The 14,654-nt window shown below is 44.6% G+C and overlaps 1 protein-coding gene across 7 annotated transcripts in view; it reads left to right on the top strand.

Moving 5' to 3' along the window:
* The window catches only part of ehbp1 (EH domain binding protein 1), a 139,181-nt gene that overhangs the window by 115,270 nt on the left and 9,257 nt on the right, over nt 1-14,654 (top strand). For all 7 annotated transcript variants that reach the window (XM_069712872.1, XM_069712871.1, XM_069712873.1 and 4 more), the window contains 2 exons: nt 12,516-12,615; nt 13,629-13,702. In XM_069712872.1, the coding sequence (XP_069568973.1) occupies nt 12,516-12,615; nt 13,629-13,702 (174 nt within the window). The remainder of the gene's footprint in view (nt 1-12,515; nt 12,616-13,628; nt 13,703-14,654) is intronic.

Here is a 14,654-nt window from a genome sequence, read left to right on the forward strand (position 1 = left end):
CAATACGAGACCAATTAAAACAGAAACACAGCATAGAAAAGGAGCACCAGGTCATTCATGACGGATGCCGAGGCCACTGAGCACCTGTGGAGTCTGATTATTTAAGCATTTATAGATGAGTTTTAAGATGAGCAAATTACATAAAATGATCAAAACTTAAAATGTTTATTTTCTTCAGAAGATGGCAATAACGTGATGTTATTGGCTTCCTGCCCGTCTGTATATTGGTTGCATGTCATCATAAGAGGCTCGGTTACTTCTGGTTACGTAGTTATCTCTAACTAATGCATCAGTATGTCAGTTCAGGTCGTTGGTTGCAGCTTTATCAGTTTAATCACACTGGATTCATACTCTTTATTAATAGCTGTTGTGAGAATATTGAGAGTAAATCCAGTGTATTGTTGCGCCCCACTTCAGTTTGTCTGGATTTCTATTGATTTTATACATCTCATTTGACACATATTGTTCTCGGTTTGTTGTTTTGGACTCGGTATTGTTAAAAGACAGAACAGAAACATCACAACACGATCTGTTGAGTTTGGTTAAAATAATCCTGATAATGAAATTTAAATGTCTCGGTCAGAACAAACAAGATTACAAATTTAATATATTTAAAATCCGGAGCCAGAAACCAGCTAGATGGCATTGTAGACCCCCTCTTTACGATTTACCAGCAAGCTGCACTGGTGACGTAACCCCCCCGCCCCCTCTCTCACACACACACACACACACACACACACACACACACACACACACACACACACACACACACACACACACACACACTCACACTCACACTCTCCTCCCAGCCTGGCCACACTCAAGCAGAGCAGTCAGAAGAGAAAACGAACCCGAGGCCTAACAAATACATGAAGGTTTGGTTTAACTAAATCCCACAGATAATGGCTACTGTGTCAAAGACTAAAGATAGCGGGGAGGGGGTGGGTGGGGTGTTGGTGGTGGATGGAGGGGGAGATTACTCCGGCGTTTTGCATCAGTTGCTTTCTGCTGGGTGGCCCTGCTTGTCAAAAAAAAAAAAAAAAAGAGAGGAGAGACGGATGGAAAGAGGGAAGGAGAGAAAAGCATTTAACGCGCCACATTGAGAAGAAGAGGGCTCTTAATGCCATCAAAGCAAGGGGAGAAATCAGCCATTAATTTATTCTGGCCCTCACACACACACACACACACACACATACATATAGTCAAGCAGGCAGGCACACAAGAACACACACACACACACACACAACATGTACACCCCTTCTGTTGTCTCCTCCAATTGTTGATAATTTGAGTAACATCTGGTCCACGCCAGTTTTGGAAGCCCACCAGACCCAAGGTTGACAAAATGTTTCCACTGATCCCTCCCTTTTTTCTCTCTCTGTGTGTGTGTGTGTGTGTGTGTGTGTGTGTGTGTGTGTGTGTGTGTGTGTGTGTGTGTGTGTGTGTGTGTGTGTGTGTGTGTGTGTGTGTGTGTGTGTGTGTGCGAGCACGCGCACCTTAAATGATTTGTGTGTGGATTGAATTATAGCCCTGACGTGAGGAGAAATTTTTTCGCCCTCAGATTCAGGAGGAGGGGCAGATGACTGGGCTATTCATTGGCTGATAAGAACTGATGGAGAGGTTAATAAGCTACACACCCAGGTCATCTCAGGCTTTTTTTTTTTTTTTTTTTTTTACTGGGCTGCGGAGGAGAAAGGAGGACGATGATGATGAGTGTGTGTCTGTGTGTGTGTGTGTGTCTGTGTGTGTGGGTTGTCTGGTGATGGAATCGCGAGGAGTGCATCTCCTGAGTATCCGCAGTCTGTACTTTCGACACCTTTAAAGGTCCATCAAATTTTTCCTCTTAACACAGTGAATTACTGAAAATTGAGACTTTCTGCAGATGAGACGGTGTGCGTTCGTGAGTGTGTGTGTGTGTGTGTTCAGAAACTTTAAGAGAGAGCAAAGGAAACATTACTTTAATTACTCTGCGAGATAAATAGCTTTGAAAATATACAGATATCATATTAAAATCGGTGCTGGAAGTCCATGTAAACATACTGCAAAAGAAGATCTTTTGTTTTGAACTAGTTGAAATCGGCCCGTCGGTAGCGTCGCTATGACGACCTGTTGCTCGCCTAACGCACCTCATTTAATTTCCCGTCTTCAACCAAGTCGTCATATTTCCGTCAAGTATTTGGCCTTGAACGTCTCTGTGTACTTCTTTGTGTGTTTAAGGCAACAACATCACAAATATTCGACATCAGCCACCAGTTTGTAAAAGTCAAAGGCCCCCCCTAAAAAAAGAACCAAAGTAGTGCACAGCTTCAAGTCTTTAGCACATTTTAACACCAAGCCTGGCACCGCTGTCCTTCACAAACACAGCTCGGGCTACTTTTAATTCCCACAATTCCTCTGTGTAACCTGAGGCTAGAGGCAAGCACCCCCGCTGAGCAGAAGACAAAACACTTGAGCAGAAAAAAAACAAGACTAATCTCTGTTTCTCTCACTCGGTCTCTTTCCTCTCTCACACTGCTGCTGGATGCCCACAGTTTACTGCTGTTATCCTCCAACTCAGCTCAAACAAGGGAACATATGGAGGACCAAAAATTATTTTATTGGAGCATTAGTCCAAATGTTCAGGATTTCTTAATTTGATGCACCAACAAAACAACAAAAGATGAGATTATCAAGAAATATTGACCACTAGGGGTTGAATCTTTACTATCTTTGAGGCCGCAAACTCGGCCGGATTACAAAATGACTGCGAAGCAGCTCGTTCTGCAGTTTTCACGAAACTTAAACTAAACGTATTCCCTCCAAAGATCCGTCCCCTCGCGTTAACGGTCGTAGGGGAGCCGAGCAGCAACGTGAATCACCCACAGATGAGTGTTAATAGGTGGAGCCGGAGATGTTTTCCCGGTGATCATCACTGTTGGTATTGAGCTGGTTGATTGAAGAATCTCGCCCACTTTGTGTTGCAGTACTGAAGCCTAATAGAAGGGGCCCCACCCCCCCCAAAAAAAAGGTCCAAGCAAAGGCTCTCATTCGGGAAAATTGAAAAAGACTCCAAGCAAGACCCTAGCATGGGGTCTCTCGTCTCCCCCCTCCACACCCTCATACCTACTCTTGTCCCAGGGCTAATAGGGAGGCGCCAGGCGCCGCTCCTGCTCCCTATCACCCACTCACCTTAATAATAAAGGAGAGCCCCCTGTGGAAAGGAGCTAGCAGGAGCTGGTGAAGATCACGCTGGTAATAGGATGATGCCTTTTTTGCCTTTTGTCATGAGATTATGAACGGGGATAGCCTCTCCTCGCCTCTCCTCCTTGCTCCTCCACTCGTCTTTACTCTTCCCACACACAGCTACAGACGTCCTGGAGGGCCCTGTCGAGTTGGAGTGGAGGCAGGCGTAACCGAGGCTTTGTTGCTCTGCTTGTATGGTAAAAGGTTCGCTAATGAAATACCTTTTAGGGGGTATCGGCAGGTGAGCTCCCCAATCAGGCGCTTCAGCAAAAACACACACAAAAAACACACACACACACACACACACACACACACACACACACACACACACACACACACACAAGGCCGTACGTACACTCGCATGTTCTCCGTCTCCTCTCGTCTGCCCCCCTCTCGCTATATTAATTACCTGAAGTGCTCCGGCCTCGCGAAAAAGCTCTCGATTCTGCCGCTCTCCTCGCTCTCTCTTCATCCAAACACGACAGCCACGGCGGGCTAAGCTAGCCTAAAGTGTGGGGTGGGGGGGGGGGGTGCTACAGAAAGGGAAGGATGATAATAGTCGTAATGAACACGGGTGACAATAATGAGAAAGGTAATTGAGAAATGGTGTATGGCAGGGCCCCCTGATTTTTCCTTTTTCCAGCCCCGAGCTAAGTAGGGACAGGTTGAAAATCATCTTATTTAGAGCTCCGTTAAATGGTTGGGAGAGAGCGAGGATTCCTGACGCCGAAGCTAAAGTGAGCTGACAGCCATAGAGTGGTGATACAGCGGCCTTAATGGTTTAGGGAGTGTTTAAAGTCCCTGTTGACTTTCGTCTGATTTTTTTTTCTTCTTCTTCTTCTTCATTCTTTCTTTTAATTTCTTATTGAGTGGCGTGGTCCAAACAGCCGGTTGCTGCACCGTCAGGATTATTGTTAAACACCTCAATGCTCCGCTGCTGTTCTTCTCCTTTCCAGTCTGCTCACTTTGATTGTTTTCTACTGTCTGTGTCTCGGTTTGTGTGGATGTGTTAGAAATCGCTCTCTGTGGGGCGATACATGCACCGAACACCCGCTGTTTGATCAGCAACCGTGTCTGTGTGTAATTGTGGCTCTGTGTCTTATGTGTTCGGCTTCCATCTTGTGTTTATTTTAAGTCCCCCGTTACATGTATTTGTGTGTGTGTGTGTGTGTGTGTGTGTGTGTGTGTGTGTGTGTGTGTGTGTGTGTGTGTGTGTGTGTGTGTGTGTGTGTGTGTGTGTGTGTGTGTGTGTGTGTTTGTGGACGTCACGTTGTTTCTGTCTCTTGTGTGTGTTTGTGTGTCTTTCCATTTCCTCCTGGCCTTCTCACCCAGGCTGCGATAGAGACAGGGCGGTCTGGGCTTTAACAGACAGAGGCTGCCTCCACCAGCCCATAGTCTGCCACTCTCTGATAATGTTTATTGATTTGTGGCAAAAACACAATTTGATGGAGTGGAGGGGGTGGGGGGAGGAGGGGAGGAGGAGGAGGAGATGCTCGGGGGAAGGAGAGGGGGGTGATTCGAGGCGGAGGAGTGTACAGTATATGTGTGATTGTCATGGCTTGGCTGGTTCTGCTAGACAAATAGAAAAACAGTCCGGGAATGGCGTTTTTTTTTTTTTCAACATTTTAGTCCTTTTCCATTTAAAATCAAATACTTAAGTTCAACTCATGAACACACATTTGAATTTAAATATTAAAATACTTCAAGTGGGAAGGTGGTGAAAATTCTCTTCTCTTGTGCAAATACGCTCTTTCTCCTTCCCCCTGGTACAAGCAACAGAAAATGTGTGTCTCAGCGTGTGTGTGTGTAGAAAATGAAGCCTCCTAATATGAACATTTCATCTCCAGAGTCAGTCTATTATGTGAACTGTGTTTGCCCGGCCGCCCCACCCCTCCTTAACCTCTGAAGTGGAGGAATGAGAGGTGTCTGGAGGTTGGTCTACTGTTAGCTCTGAGGTCAAATGTGTTTGCCCAGCGGTGTCTGTGTGTGTGTGTGTGTGTGTGTGTGTGTGTGTGTGTGTGTGTGTGTGTGTGTGTGTGTGTGTGTGTGTGTGTGTGTGTGTGTGTGTGTGTGTGTGTGTGTGTGTGTGTGTGTGTGTGTGTGAGAAAGAGGAAAGACAAACCTATCGTTGTTGAATATAAACGTTTGAACGGCGGAGCCGAGTGTGTGCACCGTCCTGCTCGTAAAAAAAAAAAAAAAAAAAAAAAAGGCTTTTATATTCCCACTTTCTACCATCCGGAGTTCATCGCCCTCTGAAACACGGCTCGTTATCAGGACTGCACGATAACAGGCAAAACTGGAACAGCGCTCACTTCTGCAATCAGGAATATTGGATCACAATAATTATTCCGTGTCTCGAATGAAAAGTTTTGTTCTCCAGATAAGAAAATGACTTGGAAACAATTGAAATTCACATATCAGTGTCTGAGAAATGGCTCGTAAAGGATGGGTTCATTGGAGAAGATAAAGATAATAAATAGTCTCGTATTCTCCTACTTGCATCAGTATACAACTTGTACCACTGTTATAGTTAAACCCTGATCATAGTTTAATGATTTACTGGCTGTGGCGGTTGGATTTGCATCCATGAGGTTAATGTCAGTAGATCCTCATCATTAATGCGGTCGGTCAAATATAACTTAAGCTCCTGAAGGTGAACAGTTGGTTAAGCTGCCATTAAACCACAGCGGAAGAAGAAGGCACAACAAGATGAGGTCACCAGAAGAGCAACGATTCAACCTTCAACTGTGGAAAACTACACGGAAACTATGATGGAAATATGGAATTCATGTTCGCTTCTTCCAGATGTTTTATACATAATGGAAACAATTTTAACAATTATTCACAATGATTGCGGTCAGCTCAAATATTTGCAATCAGGTTATAATGTAATAATTACGACAGGCCTAATCACCATTAGACTCAATAGACAGACGTACGACGAGGTTCGTGATCAGTTCACAACGACCAACGTGGGCCGAATCTTTGGAACAAACAAACGAGCACTGTTATCCTGCTTTTAACATGTGATCATAAATTATGGCATCAAATATAATGACTTGAGGATCTTTCACCTTAAATTCAGCTTCAGGATCGTGCGGTTTCTTATCCGACATACCGACTGAACGATGGACCTGAGCTGTCAGTATGATGTGTAACTAGAAACAAATATTTCTGCCGCCCCCATTTATTCACTAATTCACCTCACTGCCTTCAAAACTCTGCGCTGCTGCTCTTCCAGCTCTCTCGCTCGCTCTCTCTCTCCTACCTCCACCTCTTTTGTAAATTAAAAAGCAAGCAGTGGTTGACAAATGACACCAGTGGAAAAGGCACTCATTGTGCCTCAGTGTGAGAGGAGGTTTTTTTTTTTTGGTTTTTTTATTTTACTTTTCTCTTTTTTTTTCTGTCTGGAGGGAGGGAAGGGGGAGGGGGGGTGTAAAGGAAGGGAAAGAGAGGTGAGTGTGAATCGGTTAATGTGCTCCATTCACCAGACATTATACACAGGTTCAATAAAGCAGGAATCTGCTCTATACGCCGGCACCATTGTTGCCATTGAGGGCGGCTAAAAAGGCCTCGTACAAGGGGGGGAAAAAAGAAACTACCCTCAGCAGCACTCCAAGTAGAGAGCAGAATAGAAAAGAGGAATCACATGTGCAATGTAGAGTAGGCTCGCTCGGTGGAGGTGGGAGGGGAGGGGAGGGGGGGGGGGTTTGATTGTTACACATATCCCGAGTGGTGTAATGTTGCCGAGTTGTGTATTTTGTAGCAACTGTTGCACTTTAACGGGAAGAAAGACGACGAAATTTGGCTCCAAAAGGGTTTTTTGATAACGTTTTGAGGCCGAAGCTGAACGCGGGAGCTCCCTGAACCCTTCCAGTCTCGCTCTCCGTCTCCGTCCTAACAAGACACTCCTCCACTCACATTAATTAAATCAAGTCTTCAGTAGGCTACTTACACGCCGCCCCCCCTCCCTCCGGTCCTCACCACAGACCTCTCTGATTAGGCCGGCCCCTGTCATGCATATTCACGTCACCGCAGTGACAGCCTTTTAACGAGCTCTTACCTAATCACAGGAAACAATGTTCATCCTGTTCTTTTTATTTTTTTTTATTTTTCTTTATTCCTCCTTTTTTCTCATTTCCTTTCATGCGTCTTTGGCTTTCATCTTCCCTGATCCCCGCTGATATCAAGACGGTCGGACGGAGAACAAATAAAACCGCACACAAATAAAGCGCGATGGTGAAAAGTGACTTGAACACAGAAAAGGGAGAAGTTGGGCTCTTTTCTCCTCCCCTCCCCTCCTCCTCTCCTTCCCCCTCCTCATCCTCCCCGCCTTTTTACATGTCCGATAGACAAATTGGATTAGCAGCTATTGGATTAAATGACAAAATGGTGGGATAAGAAATGAGATGAACGTGCTGTGATCACAGCTTTTAATGTGTTTCTCTTTCTGTCTCATTCATTTTGCTCTGTTATCCAAGCTCCCTCATTCAGGGCACAGAGGGGAGAAGTTTTCTGGATGGAGGACGGACGCAGGATATCCTGCTCGTCCAAAAATATTTGAACAAATGACTTGTCAGATGGGTTCACGGTCGAAAGGCTGCCTCGTAACTGGAAGGTCAAAAAAGGTCAAAATATTGACCTCTGCAACTCAGCGCCCGGTCAGTTTTACAATAAAATGGCAGAAAACTAGTTCGGTTATCATAACCAGCTAGTTTTTAGACATAAAAGACAAAACATTTGCGAGTTTTGCACAACTGAAAAACCTTCGGATTAGACGAAAGAAGGCGGCCAGACAAAAACAAGCCGTTCACCTTGGACTGTTGTGATCAATATTTTCACTACTTTCATAGATAAAAAGATTAATTAAACAAACATTATCACTAATTGCACTTTTCCCGCTGCAGTGCGGCGTGTCGTCGGACGCTTTAGTCACCGATCGATAAACACTTTGAGAAAAGATGAAGGAGAAAAAAAACCTTTTAAAACTTGTAGCGTCAAACTCTTTGCCTATAAACAAAGACTGGTTACCTGCTCTTTATACTCCAGAATATTCCCAAATCAATTCATATTTACTCTCTAAAACTCTCCCTTTTGCATTTATTGAGACCTCACATTGTACAGTTAATTCAGCCGGCCAGCAGCAGCAGTTGGAGCACCTCAGGGTGGGTTTCATTATTCCTATCTACACTGAAAGGAACAGTGGCCAAGATGGCTATCTTAATCTTATTTGGCTACAGAGGCTCTCTGTTTTTTTTTTTTTTTTTCACCCTTTCTTTATTTCTTTACTTTTTTCCTTATTTCTGTCTCTTACTATCTCTCCTATGGATGCACACAAATGCGGTGACCTATGCCGAGCAGCCTTTTTCTGCATGCCTTTAAGGAACGCAGGGGTGTGTGTGTGTGTGTGTGTGTGTGTGTGTGTGTGTGTGTGTGTGTGTGTGTGTGTGTGTGTGTGTGTGTGTGTGTGTGTGTGTGTGTGTGAGAGAGAGAGAGAGAGAGAGAGAGAGAGAGAGAGAGAGAGAGACCCAGTGAGTGAAACAAGAGAAGAGGGAGACAGGCAATCAGATAGAGGGGTTGTTGGGATATGTCTATCAGTTGTATCACAGCTCTGTGTGTGTCATGAGGTGATTGTATCTTCTGTGTTTCCCACCGCTGATAGCCGAGGTAGCACCAAACACGATATTAACGACGATAAAGTTTCCTGCAGGTGGGGGAAACCCGGCGAATCTCCGTCAGACACATATTCAGCTAACCCTTTGATGTCCTGATCAAACATTGTCCCGCTGCCAAATTTATCGCCTCTGTCTCTTTGGCCCGTCTCCGTCCGCTCTGCCCCGCTCCGGTGTCGAGCACCGAGAAGTGGCGCGTGAGTCGAGCGAGCAAAGACCCAGAATGCAACCTGCCAAAAAGCGCCAGATGCTTTGATCCAAGATGGCCCCCCGAGAGCCAGCATGGATCCGCGGCGCCTCGGAGCCAAAGGCTGGATTCACAGACACAGTGTCAGCGCTGCTCTGCCAGGGACATTTACACCATTTGTCTTCACACAACACAACGTTCAGCTGTTTCCCGCTCTGTTGTTGTCACTCTTCACATATGCTCGTTACAGCGCAGCCAATGAAAACAATCGAACCCTCAGCGACGCATCAGAGATTCATTTATACATTTCGCAGCATTCGTATCATACAAAACTGAAACAGCCGTTGCTGTTAATTAATTTTTCTGTTTGTTGCCTTGATTTTTCCTGAACCTTTAATACTTTCATAACATAAAGCAGTTTAGCTAATGAACTGATTCAATGATCTAAACCTCGTGCTAATAATCAAAGAATCAAAGAAGCCCCTTCTTACTTTATTTGTATTATTTACTCAATATTATTTCTTTAATATTTTATTTCTCATTATGTTCTGACATTTTAAAGGTTAAATGTAAGACAGATAATCCAATTAAATCGATCAATAAATGACAGAATGACCTCTTTCAATCATTAGTTCTAGTCAACTATTAAAAATATCTGCAACAAAAAACAAAACGTAACAAAAACACTTGTAAAAAATTAATTGTACGAACGTTATTTTGACCAATAAGCAAAAAAAAAAAAAAAAAAAAGCTGATTTTTAGTTTAGTTGTCGACTCTAAAATGTTTTCCTATTATTAATTTTGAATTGATTAGAGAGAGTTTTGGATCCAGTGACTCTGCTCCTCTGTCTCTTTAAGAGTCGGGCAGCATCTGGAGGTCAAAGTTCAACCCTGGAGAGGTTGACTGAAGGGAGGTGGATGCTGAGCAGCTGTCGAGTGTCCTGCGCCACTCGTCCTGCCTCTCTGCCTCCATCCCATCGCTCACCTGCCCGTCCTTATTCCCCCCCCACCCCCACCCCCCCCCCACACACACACACCACCCTCATCTCTCCCTTTCTCCTTCCTTCTACCCTTTCTTACACCCTTTTCTCCTCCCTCCTCTCCTTTATCCTACCTTTCCTCTGACCTCCCTGCCTTTCTCTTCCCTCTCCTCCTTTCCCCCCCCCCCTCCCTCCCTCCCTTCCTCCCTCCCCCTCCCTCCCTTTCACAAAATGCGGCCGGTGGTTGGCTGGTAGCTGCTGGCTGGCTAGCGGTGGGGGATATAGCTTTATAATCCCCCCTCGTCTTCCAACCCGCCTCGCCACAATGTCACAGGAGCTTAATATTTGCCATTATTATTTGCTTGTTTTATTTGACTTCGAGGCAGCACAATGACCTGTCAGCGCCGGCTTTATCCCCCCTCCGAGTGTCGTCCATTTCAAAGTTGACTACAGTAATCCACGAGCCCCCGATTCCGCTAAATCCCGAAGCTTTCTTTCATTCGCTCGGTTTTTTTTCTTCTTCTTCCTCCCTCCTCCTCCCCCCCCTCCTAAATGAAATTACATACATCTGCTGGCTCAGAGTATCACAAATGTCCACACGCTCACCGGTGTCCGCGCACACATCCACACGTCTGCCTTTTGTCATCGATGACGCAGAGGCCCGATACTCGCCGCTCTCTGCAGCGAACAGATAAATCATTTTTCTTTTGGTCTTCTCCTGCCCCGAGTAGCTGAATCACTCATTTATCTACAGGTTGTCATCGTCTTCTGGTGCACAATATTATGATTAAACTTAACGTGTCACACTAAAACCAGCAGCAGTTTGAATCCTTCAGAAAGAAATGCTGCACTTCCCCCAGGCAGCAAATGAAAGAAACGTTAACGTCACCTTAAAACGGCCGCCGAGGTTATTTTTCTCAACTGAAAAATTCAACGTGGGCCTTAATTAATAAATATAAATCTCTTCTTAGTGTTAATTGTGCTGTGATATATCTGTCGTAGCTTCCCCGCCACTGAACCTTCCTCTTAAGAAAGGATAAGAAAAAAACAGCAAGCGATAATAACATAAGCCCTGAGAACATCTTTCATCTCGCCTCCTCTGTTTTCATCCATTTCGTCTCCTCACAGTCGCACTGAGTGTCGGATTAATGCCGCCGCCGCTGTTTAACTGACCTCAAGTGCCACAAACCTCGTTCCAGCCGATTCTAGACGCAAACAGTGTTTCAGCGACAGCAGCCGAGTTCATTTATGCAGGAGATATCACATATATATTTAGACTAAAGGATGAACATGAAGGTTGTAATTCAAAGATACAAAAAAAAAGAAATCAGAAAGAAACTATTTTATGATTTTAAAGGTATTTTACAACTAAATGTGACCTTCAATGCGCATTTAAGCAAATTAATGTTGCTTCTGTCCACTCTAGACTCGCTCACCAATTATAGAGATCATATAGTTTATCTCTGGTCATTAATAAATCAAATGGGAAGGAAATAATTGTTATTTCAGCCACATAAATTAGTAAATACGAATGCATTAGAAGGTTTTGTGTTTGTTAACCAGTTGTAATTGAAGATAAACCAGCAGAAAACGTTGAATTATCATATGCTCGTGTGTTTTTCTGCATTCAAACACCTGTTAGTCAGTTCGGGAGGTTCCAGCCCTCTTTTCCATGTTTTAGAGTCAAATCAGCAGATCAAACTCCGCTCAGCTTCCCCTCCTGGTCAAACGTGACAGAGGCCGCTCCCGTCACCTGGCTAACATTCGACGGTTTCCATTCGATGTGCTTTCTCTGCATCGGCTGTGCGCATCCCATTGTGCACAGTAAGTAAGTTACAGCGCAGAGCTTTAGCCCCAGGCGTGGGCGAAGCTTACATTAGCCATGCATCTGAGCCTTGCTAGCTCTCTGTGTACTGAGCAAGGTATTACACTAAGCGGCAGAGAATATCCAGAGACGTGTATTTTTTTTTTTGAAGGCCCGCTGAGTGATTGGTGGGATACGTATTGCCCTACAGTGAGAGGCTCCACTCCGTTAAAAAAAAAAAAAAAAAAAAAAAAAAAAGGCGCTCGACGGTAATCGCCGAGTTAATCCCGCCCAGGCTGAAGCCGTATTGACGTTGTGAAGACATGGTGTGAAGTATGTGAATGTTTACACAAGGAACATAAGAGAGCGGCGTATTTACACACGCACACAAATATCCGGTGGACTCAGTGACTCCGCAGCGGCTCGGGGCCGTTTATCTGCCTCATCTCTTTCATGTGCCTCTTCACATGGTATATCCCCCGTTCATGTCGGGTTCAGTCTGCTGTAACGGAGGTCTTTACCCCCCCCTCCCTGTTTTTATGCATCTTTATGAATTTTTTTTTTATATTTTTTATTTTTTTTAAAGGTAGCCGTGGAAACAACAGCTCGTGACATTCTTGAAACCTTGTGTGATTGTGTGTCCTTTCCAGGCAACAACAAGGAGGAGGAGGAGGCCATGATGCAGGAGTGGTTCATGCTGGTGAACAAGAAGAACGCCCTCATCAGACGACAGAACCAGCTCTCTCTGCTGTACGTACTATCCTCCTCTCGTCGTCGTTTCATTATTTTACTTTTTATTATTATAAGTGGGAAAAATCTCCACAGCATCCGTTCACAACCGGACATTAAAAACCAGCAAACACGGTCGCAGCGTCAGATCCCAGTCGTTGAAGCTGCCACTCCATTCACCCCACCTTCTGTCTATCCGCTCATTGATTTACATGTGGATGGGATATGAAATCAATAAAAATGTGGCGATCGCTACTCTATCTCTAGTCTCTTTGTATGTGGTCAGCTGCGACAGGTGGACACACGCACTCGTACTCGCCGACCTTTTTTTTTTTTTCTTCTTCTTCTTCATTTGCGGCTGTTGGGATTTCAAAGTGTGCAAGTGGAGCAGAGATTGAAGTATTCATAATCACATTATGTCGTGGGAAAGGGGAGGCTTTTAAAGTGGCCAATTGACAGAAGGGCTGATTATTAGCCCTTTCTGTTCTCCCTTTGTGGAGGCGAAGAGAAAAAGGCGCCTGTGAAGGACAAATTCTATTAGGGGCCGAATTAGCTCATTTTTTAATATGGCTGAAAGAGGAAAGAATTCAATTTGTGCTGCGCACACACACACGAAAGGGACCACACATGCACGAGGCATGTCGGCAGATACACATTTATTTTTTTTATCTTTTTGTTTCTCCATATTTTCCTGTACACACACACACACACACACACACACACACACACACACACACACACACACGTGTTCACCCAGGGCTGTGTGAGCGCACTATGAGTATCAGTTATGTGCAGTAGATTAATGCGAAGCCGGAGAAGGTTCAGGCGAGTAGCTGAATCGATGTTTATTGCAGGTTTCTTTAAGTACTTAATGATTTAGTCATTAACATATTGATGAACTTTGGTGTGTGTGTGTGTGTGTGTGTGTGTGTGTGTGTGTGTGTGTGTGTGTGTGTGTGTGTGTGTGTGTGTGTGTGTGTGTGTGTGTGTGTGTGTGTGTGTGTGTGTCTCTTTTTTTCCCCGACTTGCCACAGGGAGAAAGAGCACGATCTGGAGAGACGCTTCGAACTGCTGAACAGAGAGCTGAGAGCCATGATGGCCATCGAGGGTAAGACACACACACACACACACACACACACACACACACACACACACACACACACACACACACACACACACACACACACACAGCGAGGCTGCAAAGGTTTGGGTTTCCAGTGTGGTCTACTTGGTTGCGGCATGAAAAACTCTCATTTTTGTGACCTTACATGTTGTTGTTTTTTACAACCGAGCAGGTTTCACTGCTGAGTTGTTGTTTTTCTTACTGATTGAACAACTGAAAGTAACATTACAAATAAACCCCTTTTCATTGTGCAGTTGGGGTTCATTTTACTCCATCAGTTCCTGAATCTTTCCTGATTATTGTCACTAATTATTTATCTGGATCTTGTGTATTTAGTTGCCAAAATGCCAACAAGAGGAGACGAACAGCAACAGTTGAAGTTCATTTTCAAAGTAAAGCTGCTGTCCGGGTTGTAGGAGTTTAACTAAAGTGGTTTCATGTTTTCACGAGTCCTTCCTGTTGATCAGCCTTCATTCACAGCCTGAAGCAGGATGATTTGAATTCTGCGTCGGCTTCTTGATGAGGATTAAGATGCGGGCTTGCGAGGGATTTCACTCCCTGATACATGATCAATGCTATCTGTTTCTTAGCCAGACCCGACTAGCCGATGCCTGATTTGAAACCCGGCCGCAGCTGCATTCAGAGGGTTTTGTGGGGTTAAAAAAAAAAAAATACAAAAAAATGCAGTTATATTATTGAAAGCTTGTTAACTACACCGCAGCCAGAAAAGCAGCCATTGTGTCGTATCAAAGTTGTCAGAGGGCCAGGGAAGTTTAATCCCCTTCGACTGCGTCCTCTTTTGCAAAATGAACCTTTTGCCAATCAATGCTAATTGATTTTGCTATTCGACATTGACCACCGCCGCCCCCTTCCCCCAAACTCCCCTTCTCCTCACAGCCTTCAGACGCCCATCGTAATTTCACCGGGCACCTGATAA

Source organism: Brachyistius frenatus, unplaced genomic scaffold, assembly GCF_029030835.1.
Source record: "Brachyistius frenatus isolate BFR_SWC_R1_liver_20210118 unplaced genomic scaffold, ASM2903083v1 Contig_113, whole genome shotgun sequence".
In the NCBI taxonomy this organism is placed as follows: domain Eukaryota; kingdom Metazoa; phylum Chordata; class Actinopteri; family Embiotocidae; genus Brachyistius; species Brachyistius frenatus.